The sequence below is a fragment of the Doryrhamphus excisus genome, linkage group LG19 (genome assembly GCF_037039965.1).
Source record: "Doryrhamphus excisus strain RoL-2023G ecotype Guam linkage group LG19, RoL_Dexc_Guam_v1.1, whole genome shotgun sequence".
NCBI classification, from domain to species: Eukaryota; Metazoa; Chordata; class Actinopteri; order Syngnathiformes; family Syngnathidae; genus Doryrhamphus; species Doryrhamphus excisus.
In genome coordinates, this window is record NC_136375.1 from 11,731,915 (window position 1) to 11,749,661 (window position 17,747).

The 17,747-nt window shown below is 42.5% G+C and overlaps 3 protein-coding genes across 4 annotated transcripts in view; 1 reads left to right on the forward strand and 2 right to left on the reverse strand.

Annotated features, from left to right (window-relative positions):
• Positions 1-4,901: 4,901 nt before the first annotated feature.
• On the reverse strand, positions 4,902-9,583 carry tdh (L-threonine dehydrogenase). 2 transcript variants are annotated; one of them, XM_078798787.1, is made up of 10 exons: positions 9,443-9,545; positions 8,683-9,091; positions 8,026-8,221; positions 7,752-7,794; positions 7,589-7,659; positions 7,012-7,161; positions 6,770-6,942; positions 6,604-6,694; positions 6,161-6,430; positions 4,902-5,749 (listed from the first exon to the last, which is right to left on the reverse strand). In XM_078798787.1, exons 3-10 carry the CDS (start codon positions 8,210-8,212, stop codon positions 5,610-5,612), a joined length of 1,125 nt encoding a protein of 374 aa, XP_078654913.1. In that variant the 5' UTR covers positions 8,213-8,221; positions 8,683-9,091; positions 9,443-9,545; the 3' UTR covers positions 4,902-5,609. The 2 variants fall into 2 exon arrangements, with proteins under 2 accessions (XP_078654913.1, XP_057912722.2); XM_058056739.2 differs by lacking the exon at positions 8,683-9,091 and having other exon boundaries at positions 9,443-9,583.
• Positions 9,584-10,920: 1,337 nt separating this feature from the next.
• Positions 10,921-17,650, reverse strand: mtmr9 (myotubularin related protein 9). The gene is made up of 11 exons (XM_058056728.2): positions 17,526-17,650; positions 17,022-17,211; positions 16,834-16,942; positions 16,643-16,768; positions 16,123-16,296; positions 15,839-16,056; positions 15,609-15,770; positions 15,397-15,538; positions 15,105-15,325; positions 14,575-14,726; positions 10,921-12,538 (listed from the first exon to the last, which is right to left on the reverse strand). Exons 2-11 carry the CDS (start codon positions 17,201-17,203, stop codon positions 12,375-12,377), a joined length of 1,650 nt encoding a protein of 549 aa, XP_057912711.1. The 5' UTR covers positions 17,204-17,211; positions 17,526-17,650; the 3' UTR covers positions 10,921-12,374.
• Positions 17,156-17,747, forward strand: part of xkr6b (XK, Kell blood group complex subunit-related family, member 6b) — a 40,536-nt gene continuing 39,944 nt past the window's right edge. Inside the window, exon 1 of the mRNA XM_058056726.2 lies at positions 17,156-17,219. The gene's annotated coding sequence lies outside the window, so the exon portion shown is untranslated. The remainder of the gene's footprint in view (positions 17,220-17,747) is intronic.

A 17,747-nucleotide genomic window follows, 5' to 3' on the forward strand; every position in this document is an offset into this window, starting at 1 on the left:
TGGATGAAAACGTGTTGTTGTTAAAGTGATCCAGAAACTTGTGTTATACGTTAATATAAATTAATTGGTCCCAGACCGGCCGCACAGTGCACTAGTGGTAAGCATGTTAGCCACACAGTCAGGATATCGGGAAGACCTGGGTTCAAATCTTCCCAGCTGGGATAGGTTCCAGCATACCCGAGACCCTAGTGAGAATAGGCACTATAGAAAATTGATGCATGGTCGCGCGATACAAGACTATATGATTCAATGATAATAAATTGAGTAATTTTGTAGTTAGAGCACAGAAACCCTGTTCATGACTTTTTAAATATGTTTATTAACATTATTAGAGCCCTGTTGACATGAAGTAACACCCCTATAGGCATATTAGTCATTATTTACAACATATTAAGCAACTTCTATGCTGCAGGGACTCAAGACGGCTGTTTGCTCGTGGGGTCGTGAGCCAACAAGCTAGCGAGCTAACCAGTTTGCCGGGAATTTAATTTATTTCTTCTAAAATAAGAAGCAGAAAACTTACCACTTCCACACATGATGAGAGGGTAACTGCCTGCAGTGTTAAGGTGACGTTTTGTGTCATTACTGCCTCCTAGTGACCAGAATACTACATATCATTTGTATTTCAATATGTTTTGACTAATAATGGACAAGAATCATTTAATTATGGAAGTCACAAATGTTAATAAATGTTCCTTAAAACATTGCCTGTACTGTTCAAAAAGGTTTAATGGTAACAGTTTAGCCCAGGAACAGATTAAATCATTTAAGTCTTAAGTCTTTTCAGTGAGAAACACCCCTACAAAGATCATTTTTAATGATCTCCAACATGTATCTACACAGTGCAAGTGGGGGAGGTCTCGGCTTCCATTACCATGGAAACAGGTCAGGTTATGGCCTTCTTGGCACACGGCCCAGTAGCTAGCCTCCCCCCCCCGCGTCGTCTCGTCCTTGCCCTGCCCCGATGTAAGCTGCCGTGGCACACTGTGGGAATCTTATTACACCACTGGCCAACACAACACTCGGAACACTGGGAATGCTCCCATTGGCTGGCAGGAGGCAAGCCTGCTTGTTACATAAGAGGCTGGAAGGTTCTCCCCTCTTCTCCCCACCCCATTTAAAAGACAGAAAGTTGAGACTACACACACACACACACATACACACACATACACACACTGGGGTGGCCTTTTGTTGCTGTTTCAGAAGGTCGCCGCGCCAACGACAACCCCGCCACAACTGCAACCTCCGCTCCCCCAGACGCCATCACCACACCCTCCTCCTTCTGTGCCTCTTCTTGGAACGTCTCTGTGACACATGTTGAAACAGGCGGGGGAACTTTTGCATTATTCCTCTTCTGAGGAAAACTCACAACACACATGCCTTCCTCTTTTCTGTGCATTATAAAGATATAAAAAGAGCTAAAAAGAGGAAGCACATAATTGGACGCACCTATTCCCTGACCTGCATATTAACTAAGCTACGCTAGCTAAGCTAGTGGTATTATTATTATTGTTATGCTGAAGAACTACATCACTGGTGTAGTGACACCTCAACACACCACCTAGCTAATAGCCGGCTAATTTTAAATTTAATGTTTTATATCCTTGGAACAATAGGCTCCAGCACCCCCGCGACCCTCGTGAGGAAAAAAGCGTTAGAAAATGAATGACATGAATATCCTTGGAAAAGAATGGCCGTCGAGTGGTTAGCGCGCAGACCTCACAGCTAGGAGACCCAAGCTCAATCCCAGCCTCGGCCATCTCTGTGTGGAGTTTGCATGTTCTCCCCGTGCATGCATGGGTTTTCTCCGGGTACTCCGGTTTCCTCCCACATTCCAAAAACATGCTAGGTTAATTGGCTACTCCAAATTGTCCATAGGTATGAATGTGAGTGTGAATGGTTGTTTGTTTATATGTTCCCTGTGATTGGCTGGCCACCAGTCCAGGGTGTACCCGGACTCTCGCCTGAAGACAGCTGGGATAGGCTCCAGCACCTCTGCGACCCTCATGAGGATAAGCGGTAGAAAATGAATGAATGAATGAATATCCTTGGAACACACAGAAAAAAGAAAGACATGTTAAAAAAACAAGTGGACTTCGCCTTTCATGACATTTTCTGAAAAAGACTACAAAAAGACTACAAAGTGCATGCCAGGCCACCATTTTGCAACATCACTTACAGTAAATGAGCAAGTAAAAGTAAAAAAAAATCTTTAAAATGACACACAGAACACTTGTGAAATCATCAGATTCTTTTGAACTGCTTTTTGCATTCTAGCTGAGCAAAGTGGTTCTGACAAAAACACCCCCCCACCCCCCCACCCCCCACGCACCGCAAGGTCACCCAGCTGCAGGATGAAGACATTGAAGAAAGGCCACTCAGCGTCCAGCAAAGCACACACCCTCCTTGTGGATTCCATTGGTCCACATCAGGCATCAGGCAGGATTTGGAGCATTGGTCCATGACACTGCTGGTTCTCACCTGTTTCAATGTTTGGGTTGCTTTTTTTCATGCTCTGCAAGACGTGGTGGTGTGTGTGATCCAGTCTGTGCTCATCATCATACAGGAACTTAGTCATTTGGGGCTATTTATGGTAGTAAAATACCACAAAAAAATACTGTATTGCAGTCACTTTCAAGAAATGGGAACTTACTGTGACGAAGCACCGGGGTCTGACTCCTCAGTTCGAGAAATTTAGTCAATATCACCTAAAAAAATGTCAAAGTGGGAGAGTAGCTTTATTAGTTTTTTTTGTAGTTTTATAATACACATCTTAATCAAGGCTTTACTATGTAAAATATATGCTGTTTTTATTTAGCCATAATTTATATTTTAAGAAATTATTCTACAATTTTGTTTATTCAAATAAATTAATAAACATTTTGAAAATGTAAGTCAATGTTTTTACATATATTTTATATATAATTCTTATATATACAATTTTTTTATTTTACATATTTAAAATAAAGCCTACATAATATACATAACAATAATGATAATATCCGCCGAGATAGGCGACCATAATGAGAACAAGCGGTGCAGAAAATGAACTAATTACTAATTAATGATTATATTAATAGTTGCAATAGCAAAATAGTTTTATAATACACATCTTAATTAAGGCTTTACTATGTAATATATATGCTGTTTTTATTTAGCTATAATTTATATTTTAAGAAATAAAAAAATAAAAAAATTAAGAAATCAAATAAATTAATAAACATTAATGAAATTGAAGACAATATTTTACATATATTTTATATATATTTCTAATATATACAATTTTTTTATTTTACATAATTAAAATAAAGCCTACATAATATACATAACAATAATGATAATATCAGCTGAGATAGGCGACCATAATGAGAACAAGTGGTACAGAAAATGAACAAATTAATAATTAATGAATATATTAATAATAGCAATAGTAATAATATTATTACGTTAAAATAAACAGATTTTTTTAAAGATTTTGCTTTCAACGAGTATATTATTGGTGTATTTACTATTTGATCTATGAATGTGTCTATGAAAAATCTATGAAAAAAAAACAAACAAAAAATTTACCAATTAACCAACTAAATCTTAGTCTGGCACGGCACTGAATAACAGCTTTCTTTCATAATATTGAGTGCAAGTGTTTTAAAAAGTGTCTGCTCTGACTGCATTATTTGCACATGGAAACCATTTACAGTCAGGCCACGTTGTCATCATTTTCAGTCACATTTTCCAAAAGCAAGACTGTTTTCCTTTTTCACATGTGGTGCTATCGCTGCAGACCAACTTAGAAAATCCAGCCTTCTCGGGATTACATAAGTGCTCTGTACAGTGCGGCAAGTTCATACCCAACAGGAAGTACGGCCGTCGGCTGAACGCCACATGCTGAACATTCTCACAACACAAGTTGGCTCCTGTTAAGGCGAAGACAAGGAGACACTTCTTTAGAGGAGAGTTATGGGAAAGTTTAATTGAATGGAAGACTAAAATGTAACGCATGATAAATGCCGTCCGTGATCTTGTGAAGATGTTGGTGTACTAGTGTTGACATACAGTCACACTATTCTGGAAAGGGTCCCTCGTGGTTAGCATGTTGGTTAGCATGTGTGTTTTCTCCGTCTTCCTCCCACATTCCAAAAACACGCATGTTCATTGACTATAAATTGTCCATAGAAAATTTGGACAAAAAATATTGACAGATAAAAGTATATGTAGTATTCTGGCCACTAGGTGTCAGTAATGCTCATTTATCGAGACATAACATTAGATTACCCTCACACTGCATGAAGTCAACCACGCATATATAGTAATGAAAAGAAGGCATCCTCCCTTTGGTGTGGAAGTGGTAAGTTTTTGGCTTCCTTGTCTGGTAGCATTTTGTAATAAGGTACACAGAATGACAGTAGTTCATGAGGTACAAACCTACCTAACGCTAACCACTACCTATTGGTTTCTCAGTAACTACTGTAGATGTATACGCCTTAGTCATTAGTTCATTAGTTCTTCGGTAACTGCTATAAATGTATGCGCCTTAGTCATTAGTTCTTCAGTAACTGCTATAAATGTATGCGCCTTAGTCATTAGTTCCTCTGGAAGTACAGTACTTTTGTGTAGCTTGTTGTAAAGTGAGAGCCTTTGTTTAGTAAATAAAGGCTAATTAATTGGAGGCTAATTAATTAGCTTGCTAATGGTTAGCTATGGCCCGGTTGCTGTGTACCTGTGCATTATGTGATGTAAACAAAACTTATAGAAGTGTAAAGGTGACTATAGGGGTGTTATTTTATGTCTACAAGTCTCTACCAATGGTAAATATTGCATTTAGAAAGTTTTCTATGCTCCAACTATACAAAAATGCTGAATTATACACAAAATGTTTTTAAAAACAGTGAAAGAGCCAAATATGTGGGAACAAAGTGGTTTATTGTCAACGGAAATTGTCTGATCAAGAAACAAGAGATGTTTCCCTTCTAACCAAAGACCTTAATTGTAATATAACAATAATATTATTCCCCATTGGGGTCCACATAAACCCACAGTGTTGATGGAAAAAATAAGCGTTAAGAAAAGCAATTACTGGACACCGATAGAAAGAATAAATAAATTTACGTGGAATAAACAAAAGTTGTTACAGATATCCTGTATCAGAAATCAACCCCCTCCCCTTTTCTGCACGTTTGATTACTTTGTCAGCAATTAGGACCGTTACCCTGCTAAAATGCATAAAAGGGCGCACGTTTTGTCTCTAAATCCCAAAAGACATTGCCTTTATTATTGTTTTTTTTGCCCTTAACACTTAGTTATGCAATCCTTTGTGATACAGCAAAAGTAGAACTGGTTTCACAGCTCTCCGCCAGAGTGACAAGTGGAGTAAAAGGTCAAAAGCTTTGTTCTCGCTTTTTTTTAAAAGAGCAAATTGTGTGTTGGGGGGAGGGTCCAGGGTCGTCTCACCCACGCCGACCTTCACATTCATCAGGCCGGACAGCCGGGCGAGCGGAGGAGCCCTTCGCAGTTACACAGAGCGAGAACAAGTATGTACAAGCCCAGGTTTCTCCATCCTCTTTGGTCAGTCTTTACATTATGTACAACAAGGAGCCGCCATTGCCGACACCTCAGTTAGCCCGGGCCATGCGTGTTTCAGTGCTCAGGTAGTTGAGCATCGTCTGGACGAGCTCGGGCATGTCGTAGTCGTACTTCCAGGCCCAGTCTGTCTTTGCGTTGGAGTCGTCGAAGTTCATGGGCCAAGAGTCAGCTAAAAAGACACAAAATTGTTTAGCAACATTTTTCCTTGTATTATTAATAATGTATGTCCATTTCAAATGGGTGGGGCAAATTTCAATTTAAGCAAATAGTGTTCACTATCTTCTCCACCAAGGTTTCAATTCCCAATCTAATTCTAATTAAAAGCAATATAACAATAAATACAATTTCCATGATACTTTATGAAGACAAAGCATAAAGGGTGTGGCAACACAATGGAACAAAGCTCGGATTTGGATAAATGTACAAGTCCATTCCAGACAGCACTGATCTAATCAATTGAAAAGTTTATTTTAATTAATTATCGGTCATTCGAGCTATTTTTAATCTTAGGATTTATCAGTATGATGTCATAATTCCCCTCATATCAGCCAACTGACTTTACAACCAACACTTAATTTACCGATAGCCTGTCGGACGGGATCCACGTTGTACGTGACCTCCAGCTCGGGCACATGCTTGCGGAGCTCCTGAACCAGTTCCTCGGGGGTGAAGCTCATGGCGTTGATGTTGTACGTCCTCATACTCAGCGTGTCGGCGGGCGCCTCCATCACCTCCAGCGTGGCACGCAGGCAGTCGTCAATGTACATCATGGGCAGACGTGTGTCGGGCTTCAGGAAGCACTCGAACTTCCCTGTCTTGATGGCGTCGTGGAAAATCTGGACAGCGTAGTCTGGAGGGGAGAAAAAACGGTATCGATTTTGAGATATGGTCTGAAAGGGCAAATGGTTCGAAGAAATTGAGTATGTGGGGCCTAAAAATAAAATCGGTTACATAAGAAGCGATAGAGAAGAGGGCTCCGGGAATAGACGTCTATTAAAACTGATAGCTCGGTTTATTTCTCACCCGTCGTGCCGCCACCAGGCATGGAGTCTGCTGAGATGATTCCCGGGTAGCGAAGACAGCGGAAGTCTAGGCCGTAGCGGTGGTGGTAGTACTGTCAAAAAAAACATTTATTTATTATCTATCGGGAGGACAACAACAAGAGAAAATCACCATCATGGAAACCTACCTCGCCCATGAGCTCAGCATGGACTTTGGAGACGCCGTAGATGGTGCGAGGCCTCTGCACGCAAAGATCTGGCGTGGGGTTACGAGGAGATGTGGGACCGAAGGCGCCGATGGTGCTGGGGACGAAAAGACGCAGGCCGTGCTCGGCTGCAATATCCAGGATGTTGTGAAGCCCTTCCGACCAGAAGAGGAGACGTCAGCGGGAACCTTTCGTAGGGTGTAATTAGGCGGCATTTCGCTCACCGGTGATGTTCACGGATCTCGCCAGGGCCACGTTGGCCTCGCCGACGGCGCTGAGCAGGGCGCTGTAGTGGACCAGCCAGGTGATACGGTTGTTCACCACGATTTCACGCAGGTTCTTGTAGTCCAGGATGTCAGAATAGATGAATGGGCCTGATGGGGACAGAAGGCATGGTTTCATTTATTAAAAGGAGTTTTAAAATTATTTTACAGCAAAGAATTTAGCAAAACTTCAATATAAGCCACTCGTTGGGTATTAATTTGTACAAATGTTCTTGCATTAAAAAATTATCTTTTAAAACACATTTTTACTTAAGATATATTTATAACAATTATATATTTAAAAATATTTATTTCTGCGAGAATTTTTTATGACATTCGAGCCAACACTTTATGAACACACAATTATTAACAGTACACATTCTGCCGTTTCATCTCCACTGGCACATTTGTGGTGACACAAGAGTGACACATTAACATCATCTCGGCAGGCTCATGATGCGATACGTGCCCGCCATGGTAATCAATCAATAGCGTTTCAACAGAAGAGGTAGGGAGTGAGTGATGAGGTCATACGCACCACTGTGGAAAACGTTGCTCGACGGCTTCCTGATATCAGACAGAATCACGTTGTTCTTTCCAAATCGTTTCCTGTAAAGCAACATGTGGTCGTTACACAACTTTTTTTTTTTTTTACCAATAGCGAAAGTTTACCTAATAAGGACAAGAGTGTGACCTCTTACCGTAAGAGTTTGGCCAGCCCCACGCCCAGCTGTCCAAGGCCACCTGAAATTGACACAGCAGCCATGATAATGCTGCACGTTTCCATGGAGCCTCAAGTAACCAAGAAGGACGCAAAGGGGGTGTGGAAGTCAAAGCATTTGTCGCCTTTTGTTTCTCACTGGCATCCTACTTTGGATGTCTTGCCAAACTTGTTAGCAGTCCTAGCACATTTGGTACAAATCATCCTGGTAACCTCCTTTTTAACACTACGGAATGTCAATCGGTGCGGCTCACCTGTGATGAGCACCTTGGGGTGGTCCGTCTCAGAGAAGGACACAGAGTGGAAGCTGGCGTCGGATGTCACCTGGCGAGGGGAGAAGCTGATGTTGCGCACGGCCACCGTCAAGGGCTGACAGCTGCATGCCGGGCTGCTGAGCACGGCCTGTTTGGCTACCTTGCTGAGGGTTCTGATGACGGGCATGCTTGGTACCTAGAAAAAGGCCACGGTTACTTAATGCATGAGTTTGACTCGTTCTGCTTTTCACCATTTTCTTTCACATTAGTTCAACAAAAAGTGAGCTGCGGGGCGCAAATCGCCCTCAGGCCGCCCGTTGGACACCTCCGAATTGGAAGAAACATTTGACTCACAAGTCTCGAAATTAACTGGTGGTGGGTTGAGTGAATGCTTCTGTTCCATAAATATGTTTTTTTCCCCCAATTGGGCTCCTCCCAAAGCCAGAGTGCAAAAATTTAATGTGTAAATATGACACCATACACACAACAAGCAGCATAGACACATTTAGGATGATTTTTGGAGAGCAAAAATGCAAACACACTCAAAGTAGTCATTGTGAAGAAACTAACATATTACACATATTATGAGTTTGTTTGTTTTCTGTGCTATAAAGGCGTTTTTAACCGATTAAACAACATATATTTCCGTATACTCACCGATAGTGTTGGCAGCTCCCACAAAAAAGGAAAGAAGGGAGCAACTTGAGCGTATTTATATGCCCTGCCTTGCCTTCACCAGCGGCCAATCTGAGAGTGAGGGGCGTATTTAAGCCATTCAGCAGAAAAAAAATGTGTGTGTTTTAAAGAAGGGGTGTGTGTCTGCGTAACAAAGCATACGTTTATTTGTGGAAATGCGTGTGAAAAAGGCAAAACCCACTACCGCACTAAGAGGTGACGTTTGCACACACACGACCCATTGGTGGGGGGGGGGGGAGTCCTCTACTAGCAAACACACACTACGACCACCACTACTTTGATAAACCTCGCCTCTCCCTCCGCGCCATGTGCTCCACGTTGTTGTGCCAACAATTCACTGTTGTATAACGTCGAGCTCTCGTAGCTCCACCTAGCCAGAGAGACGTCACATCAAGGGGGGGTGTTACACGACTAAAGTGGGTTTGTAATGGGGGAAAAATGTGGTGCTAGCTAGCTAGTGTAAAGTCAAGAAGTAGCGGGAAACTGGCGAATGGCTAAGCCGCTCCTCGTCGAAGCCCTAAATGGGAGGATAGACTCCAGTATGAACAATAACACCAGTTTAACTGGTAAAATACCAGGAGGTGAACATAAAATAGTGGACTTAAAAAGGCAAACTATAGAAATGATTAAAAACAAACACACGCGTGCCAAACTAGCGAATACACTTCCTAAACCGGAAGTTAGAGGGATTATTTCACACTGAAGTTAGTGGCGTACTTACCAATGAGTCCACTCAATTAGACGCAGTGCTGCTACTATCTTTCCTCTTTGCTTTTCTGTGATGTGACGCTTGTTGTGGCGTTATCTCCAGCCGGTGTTGCATCAGCTGCTCCCCGCTGCTATTTATCAGCAACCATCTGCATACAGGAGAAGCCGGTCTCGCCTCTGATTGGTCGAGACGCGGAGGTGCGGCGCTGCCCCGACAGACCACGCCTTGTGACGTCACAGACGTTGCTGGCCTCCAATCTCCATTCCACTGGCGATTGCAGCGCCATATCTCAATGGAGGCCAAGACAGGGGTTGACTTGTTTACCTTTTACAATCTATTCCATATGACCAAGTAGGTTAACTCGGGTCATGGAAACTACATAAGGAAGAAATTATAAGAAGCATAAGAACAGGATCAAGGAGGGTGGGTGTAGTGACTCTACTGTAGCATAATGAGGCCTTTACATCTTGCTATGCTGTTATTTTTCCTGACAAATAAGCAGCATGGTGGCCCTTTTATAATATAAAGTTGGTAATATAAAATTGGATTGATTTTCAATTTCACCTATTGTAAGAAACTGTTACTTTGGTGTGCTTAAAAAAAATCACAGTAAAAATTGCTACACCCCTCTAGGAGACTGTCAAGCACATGTGTCTAAAATTTGAGCCACATTGGTTGAAAAACATGGTCACCATCAAGGTTTTATATCCATGCTGTGAGCATGTAGTAACAGATTAATTCATGATAACATTTTAAGCATTATTGGGACTTCCGTCCCAAAAACAAAAACACAGCACCAGTGGCGGCAGCTCCAATATGTAGCGTTATGTTTCAGTAGTGTCAGGCATTGTGAGCACTGCACTGACACTGCAAGTGTGTGGTGAAGCTAGTCGATAGCTGTCTAGTAGCTAGCCGGTGTGGTGTGACAAGGTGTCACTACACCTGTAAAAGTAGTTCTTCCATGTAAAAATGTTAACAACAACTAATGTCGCTGTAGCTTGGTTTACTATGCAGGCCACATTATGTAAATGGACAAAATTTCAAAAAAAGTACAGGGCATTACAAGGTAATTTCCATTCAAAGGTGTTTGTTCAAAAAGATTTGACATTGATGGTTTGTTTGCGATGGCTCGAGGTCATTCAAAGAGCCAACAAGAGGCGGGATTAAGCTGTGGCGCTGGCATGTGAGTGGACGAGCCGACACACCCACTTTGCTCACAGCAGGGGAAAGATATGACCTTGTCAAAGCACAAAGTTAATCAGTAAGCTGACACAGTTTTTTTTTTTTTTTGACCAAAAACAAAACCAAAAGACCTGTCCTCTGTTTGACGAGCGGCAAGTCCCTATGTAGAAAAGTATGTAAACAGATGTAAAACAGCAGCAGTCACGTGGCGCCTGGAAGCAGCTGATGCTCGCCTATTTATGCCACTGTCACCTCGTCAACACAGACATAGTACAATATCTTGGGCGCCACTGTCATGTGGAAAGAGTTTTCGACACTACACTACAGGAGTATTTCCCCATCGAATTATAGAGTTTTATTGACTGACATAGCCAGAGCACATGATGTATAATTGCACTGTACAACAACATTATTCAGATAAACATTTGGCATAATGTAAACTGTTTTATGCATGCAAAGACTCTCTTATGCTCATCTTCGACCCTTTGTATTGAGTTGTGGACTCCTATAGAGCAGCTACACAAAATCACCCCCGCAAAAAGCTTTCTAGATCTTTGAGAATCTGCACCTATTCCAGCTGTTACTAATTAAACCTTGGATTTTTGAAAAATTTTTGGAAATCCCACGGCCCTCCTCCGGGCATGCCCCCACTAATCTTGTACAGCTAACAGCTTGTACCCGGGCCCGCCCATATAAGGAAATATGGCTCACTGTGACATCACAGAGAGTTGGTATTAAAAAAAAAACTCTGAAACCTAGTGTTCAGGGCCATCCCCAACTTCTTTCAGGGCTCACTTCCATATACACAAACCTCATTGTCCGAAACTCTAGCATTGTTTAAACAGGATAATACAACATTTTAACAACATTTATAGGTGACGTTAATTACATAATGGGGCCCCTCTAAGATGTACAATTTCAAGCAATTTAAAAGTAGTGGCTGGAATCATTGATACGACAATATTTAATAGTGAGTTGTTGGCGTAGTAAACAGCCAAAAGCAATAATAATCTATTTAAGGCTGCATGAAATCAACTGCTGTGCTAGAGATGAGACGTGTTGTACCCACGCCAACGTGAAAAAACTATGCTCCTCTTAACACACAGATTACTCTCGACTTAGAGTATATTACTAACACAAAGTGCATTGTTTTAATATAATGATAAAATGCTATTAAGACCTTTTGGCAACTACAACTCGTATTTACTTGAGTTGCAGTAATGAACTGGTATCACCATACACCTTCTAAGGCAAACTACCATGATAAAGTAATATAGCCCAAAAGTGAGCAGAAGCAGACAGCTTCTATTGGATATTACTTGCACATGCGAGGTGCATAAAGCTGCAATGCGTGGTAGTGCTTGTGATAAATATTCAATAATCAGTACGATTGGTCGGTCCCGCTATACAGTTGCTGATCCCACCTACGCTCATTGTGCCACAGCAACGTGCAGGGGAGCCACGTGCTGTCTTATGGCGCGCTTATTTGTTACCATGGTTACCGTGCTGCACTTCAGTAGTATACATTCAGTGGGACGCAAGACAGAAGAAGTGATACGCGATATGGACAGTATTGGTGAGGAAAATGTGTAGTTGTTTAAGGGGTGTGTCCGCATAGTGTAAGTGTGACGAATGAATTGTGAACATAAAGCTTCAGGTGTGTGTGATGTAAACACAAAAAAACAATCCCTCGTATTTGGAATCATTCAGATCAACCGACAGAGATCCGTTTTCTACCTCTTCCACCTCGCTCGTGCTGTATCTAGGGCGTTTGCAGCAGAGGATCCTCGGTTTCCAGCTGGGCCAGCTGCCTGCGCAGGAGGTTGACTCGGTTCTGCAGCTCTTTGTTGTACTCGATGATGTGCACCATCTCCTCGTAGGCCTCGTCCAAACACTTGGACGAGCGGTTCCAGCGGAGGAAGACTCCTGTCATTAAAGAAAACACTGGTTTGGTCATACACAAGCGGCATCTGTGGCTTCCTGTGCTGTCCACCAGAAATAGACGTACCATCACTGTTATTATTATACCAAGGGTATGTGTGAGCACAGACTTTATTGTACCTGAATTGTTATTTAATACTGTAATGAGCAGAACTGGAACTATGAGCTTTATTTATTTACTTTATTTATCTACATGGGGCAAAATACTAGCAGCAAAACCTCTCAGTATGATGCAGCGCAGTACAATCATAAACGACAACCACAATAGTATAAATATACACATTCAAAATCGAGTTTAAAAATATAATATTATGGCTATGTAAATCAATAATGCAAACATTTTCAATAATAACAAAAATATAGCATTTTCTAAGTAGGATTACAAAAAAAAGTATTGTTTTCACTATTAACTATTTTACACACAGCTCTTGAATTGGCTCTAATGTATCAGGTGACCTTTTCCCAATTTTCAACAAAGCATCATAGAGCCTTTGATTGGGCAGATTTCAAAATAAAAGGTCACAGTGGTTAATAATCATAATAATAATCTCTGATCGAGATATTTCACATTTTGCAGCTGCCAGTCATAAACGTCAAGATAGCAGCAATCTGAGTGTTCTGTGACGTGGTCAATAAAACCCAGGAATGTCGGCAGCATGCGCCTTCACCATCCGATCCGCACGTCGGTCACACTGGCTACATACTTGGGGGCGGCCAGGGGTCATATAGGGTTGGTGAAGGAGGAGCAGCGTAAGAAGAATTAATGATCGCTCCACTTAAGGTAAACAGGAAGTGCGATGCAAATGTATATAGTTTACTGCATATCACGCCTTAATCGACATTTATGGTGGCATGCAGGTACACGACATTCCATTTCTTTTTTTTCTTTTTTTTTTTTTTTTACAGGCAGCCGTCGCCCTATTAGCTCTAACAATAAATTCATCTAAACTTTGTGTTGCGCAAGAAACCAAAGACAGCACAGCTTGGGACACGAGAATAAAAGTGTGCCGCATAGATGAGCATGCATACAAGGGGCTCAGGTTCACCCACCGTGCAAGCTATACAGCCAGCACATAAGCAAAAGGAATCGTGACACACGGCAGGAGTTATGTCAGCAATGTGAAAAGGTGCTGAAAGCAAAAACGAGGGCTCGGCCAAATGAGCTGGTCAGGTCACATGCACCGTGTGAACCCTTCATGTTGCAAGTCTTTGTGATGCAGCGTATGGACCATTAGTTGCCAAGTCAAAGCGGATCAAACATCATCAATCACACATGGGATTGTCAATCCCCAACACGTGTGGACCAAATTTTGTGTTGAGTCGTCAAAACACCCTAAATGTGGATGTGTCCGACTTACGGGTGGTGCCATGTGGAAAATAATAGCACACACAACACAGTCAGAGTGCAAGTTTGGACTAATTTTCACCCTTTTGCGTGCAGTCGTTTAGGAGCAGAAGATTTAACTCAAACAGGTGCTGTATGTTGTCATGATGATGCCGGGAAATGACAATTCTGCCACCTTGTGGTAACAATTCCCAAATATCAGCCTGGGACTCGATTGTAAAGCCTGGTTCACAACCTGATATGCAATTTTATGGCCGTGTGATTTGTGGAGATGCCCAAATCTGCTGCAATTTTTGTGGCAAAGGAGTAAGATCTCTTTCACCTTTTCTCTTTGCGTATAAAGTATACAAACAGGACAAAATTATACATCTGAAGTATCAAAAGTATCAGTATATCATCCTATATTTCAGTATATCATGAGGAGCTGGTATCGGAGGTATTGATATTTCAGTATCGATCTGTACGATCCGTACTCAACACACATGGTGGACGTATATGAAATATTTGACCGTTCACGCATGGCTCATGATACACAAATGGAGTCCGCAAGTGTGACATATAAAAAAATGTGCATCTTTGCCATATTTTGGTCATTTTAAGCATTAGGGGAACTGTAACCTTAGATAATAATGCTCAGTTTCAATTAGTTTAGTAGTCAAGGGTCTTTGTTATTTACCTTCCCAGAGCAGCAGGCTCTGAGGGGCCACCGAGGGCCAGATGACGAGGCTGTTGGCCTCGTACAGCGGGTTGGTCAGGCGCTCCAGCTCTTGGGGACGGTTCACCCAAGACCACAGTGAGACAGTCTTTTCAGGCACGGAAAGTTTGGACCTGTGGGGGTGGGACAAAAACGTCACCTAAAGGGAGTTGAAATGTTCAAATAAACAGTGAGGTCAAATGCTCACTGCCATGCTATTACGTATAAGACCAAATATACTGTCAGAGCTGGATCAAAATGAGCTCAGTTTTAATTGAATAGTCAGAAAAGGTATCCATAATTAATAATCCATAATTGTGGTTGTAGTTTGCAGAGGTCTCCAGCTGCAGTGCATTATACATACCACAAAATGTTAAAAATGAGTACAGCTCCCCTTTGTAAATTAATACCCAAAAGCAATGTTATCTTTGTAAAGTAAGAGATGATTATACATTTCTTGTATTCGATGACACTAGACTTGATTGTGCCTAATATTGCGGTCACTGATTTACCTCTCTGCGGCGCTGTTGCCCAGAAAAGTGCCGAACTGCGAAGCGTAGGCATGCTCAAAAAGCAGCACCAGGAAGCTCTCGCTGAACTCAAAGGAGCACGGGAACTGCCGGAGTATCTGCCACACGCAGTCCAAGAAGAGCAGGAAGACGGGAGCCTCCTGGCGAGGTTTGCCGCTAGAGTAGGCCGACTGGGCGCAGCGCTGCTGGAACGGGTGACCCGCCTTGATGGACAAAGAAAGAGGCAAGGGTTGCTTTCTGTATTCCTTTAAAACAGCAGGTTTACTTGGCTTACCTGGAGCCACTCTCGCTCCACCAGGCTCTGGAAGCCTCTGATGGTCCTGCAGACTGGGTCCAGAATGATCTGAGCCAAGGAGGTGACCTGCAGGGTGGAGTCTGTGCCTTCTGTGCCGTGCACAAGCACTGAAGCTCCCTCCCTGAGACACAACATGTCATAATTAATACTGGGAGACCGTTCAAAGGGTCTCACTCACAATGCGTTCCAACCTATCGATGCACTGGGCCGCCAGGCAAGCCGTGGTTAGGATCTCCTTGACATGAGCCAGCCAGTTGGACGCCTCCAGCTTGCTGAGCCAGCGGTCCATGTTGTGGGACTGGTCGTTGCACGCCTCCACCAGCTTGATGAGGCTCTCTTGCAGCACGTTGGACCTTGTTGACAATAAATTAAAAAAAATTGTTAATGTGCAACCTCCTATTTCAGTATTAAAGTTTGTCACCTTTCAATGGCCTTGTGGATCCTCCTCCACTGGGGGTAATTTGCCTCAGACTCAAAGCCTCCCCCTTTAGCTTTGGCCTGCTGAGCCACGTTGATGGCACGAGTATCTATAATGTAGCCGCGTTTGCCCGGCCTCAGTGTGGCGTTGATGAGCTTCTCGTCTTCCTTGCATCGCCGCCCGTTGGTGCCCGTCAAAGGCTGAGCTGCTCGCATCATCACCTGACAACACACAAGAGATGTCACGCTGTCTGCGGCCATCAAAGCCGAGTCAAAACACAAGCTCACCATTCCGTTCTTCTTGTGGTAATAGCTGAGCACGGGGAAGCGGCCGGCGTGACGGAAGGTTGCTACTTTCCTCAGTGCGTCGTCGTCGATACCTTTGGGCACGGCAACGAGTGGAGGGTAGGAGGGACACACGCTGAAGTCCTTGTTGACTTCACTCAGCCGCCATTCATCCGTCTGAGAGATGAAACGTGCCAGGCTGCTATTAAAGGCTAGTTCATTTGAAAGTTATTTAGCAGAATTACGCCAAAGCTACACATATATATTCCGATAAAACCTTACAGTGGGGTGGCAAATGTGCCAAGGAAGAATCTTCACTATCTGAGTTCTCAATGCAGTTTGTTGCTTTAAGGCACGGGTGCCATTTGTGGCCCGTGGCACATTCTAAAAACATAATTATAATAATATATAACAAAAACAAAATAATAAATATTTATTTTTTGCCTTTTCATTTGTCAGTATGAGGCTCTCAGTAGAAACAGTTGGGGCACCCCTGCTGTGAGGTTTTATAGTGCTTCCATACCATAGACTCTAGGTCTTTAAAGGCATCTTGAGGTCTGAAACAATTCCATCCATCGTCTACGACCTCAAACATGGGCCGGTAGAAGAAAGGGTACATGAGGGAGACAGAATCCAGCGTAGATAAAGCCTACAAAGGACAATAAAGCATATTGAAACACAAAAATCAATATCTTCTAAAATTGAGCCTTTTACCTCAGTGGAGCTGACAATGTTGAGACACTCCTCCATGCCAGGAATGTCCAGCTGGATCACTCTCAGGTCTTTGCATTTGACTATGATCCTGCCAAGGGAGCCAACAAATCTGGAACACAATGGAATAAGAGTTATATTACAGCTGTGGTTGTTTTTTCCAAAAATGTTCATTTTAAAATACCACCAACCTTTTCTCTATGGAGTCAATATTGGCATGAAGCAACCACAGCTCCTCTGTATTGTCCTGCCTGGAGGACAGAATGAGGTGATGTCCCGTCAGACATAAAGTTCCCTCCACGGTTGGCATAAAAGGCCGATGGAGGACCACCCCGTCCACCCTGGGCGTCTTGATCAGCTCCGCAAACTCCATGACGACACCTGACAAGGTACAGCAAAGCACACGCAAATACTTACACGGTGTCTAATGGAGTTGTCAACCTTTTACAAACACACTACTTTGTAACAAATGTGTTCCAAGTGGCATAAAACCTCCAAATGACTGTTAAAATCATCAAATTAGCAATGTATGGAGTATGGTGGCTAGCTAGCTAGCCAGCTAGCAATTACAGAAACAACGAGAAAGAGGAAATAATAAATGACTTCTGGTTTAAAAATGCACATAACACTGCGTGCCACAAATGTCCACAGTGTACATAAACGCTTATGTTTAATGATAAAGTACAATTAATTACCTGACCGGGTTCGTATATTTGATCAAACGAGCCAAGTGCGTCGTCAAAAACACACCGACTTAGCAAAACTAAGCTAGGTGGAACTAAAGGTGCGGAACTTTAGTTCGGGTCAAGAAAAAAAACTTCCTTCTATTTCTCTGAAAGTATGAAATATCAGTTTGAGATTGTAGGCATGTCCCTTCTCTTAAAACCTAAATATTAATAAAATTTGAAAGAATTTCC

Excerpts from the sequence above, each read along its gene's own strand:
- tdh (XM_058056739.2), bottom strand. The coding sequence starts at position 8,212 with ATGCCCGTCATCAGAACCCTCAGCAAGGTAGCCAAACAGGCCGTGCTC. Across the intron at positions 7,795-8,025 it reads CCCCAAGGTGCTCATCACAG|GTGGCCTTGGACAGCTGGGC; the intron begins GTGAGCCGCACC and ends TGTCAATTTCAG. Across the intron at positions 6,431-6,603 it reads GCCTGGTGGCGGCACGACGG|ACTACGCTGTCCAGATTTTC; the intron begins GTGAGAAATAAA and ends TCTCCCCTCCAG.
- mtmr9 (XM_058056728.2), bottom strand. The coding sequence starts at position 17,203 with ATGGAGTTTGCGGAGCTGATCAAGACGCCCAGGGTGGACGGGGTGGTC. Across the intron at positions 16,057-16,122 it reads ACCACAAGAAGAACGGAATG|GTGATGATGCGAGCAGCTCA; the intron begins GTGAGCTTGTGT and ends GTGTGTTGTCAG. Across the intron at positions 12,539-14,574 it reads GAGCCTGCTGCTCTGGGAAG|GAGTCTTCCTCCGCTGGAAC; the intron begins GTAAATAACAAA and ends CTTTAATGACAG.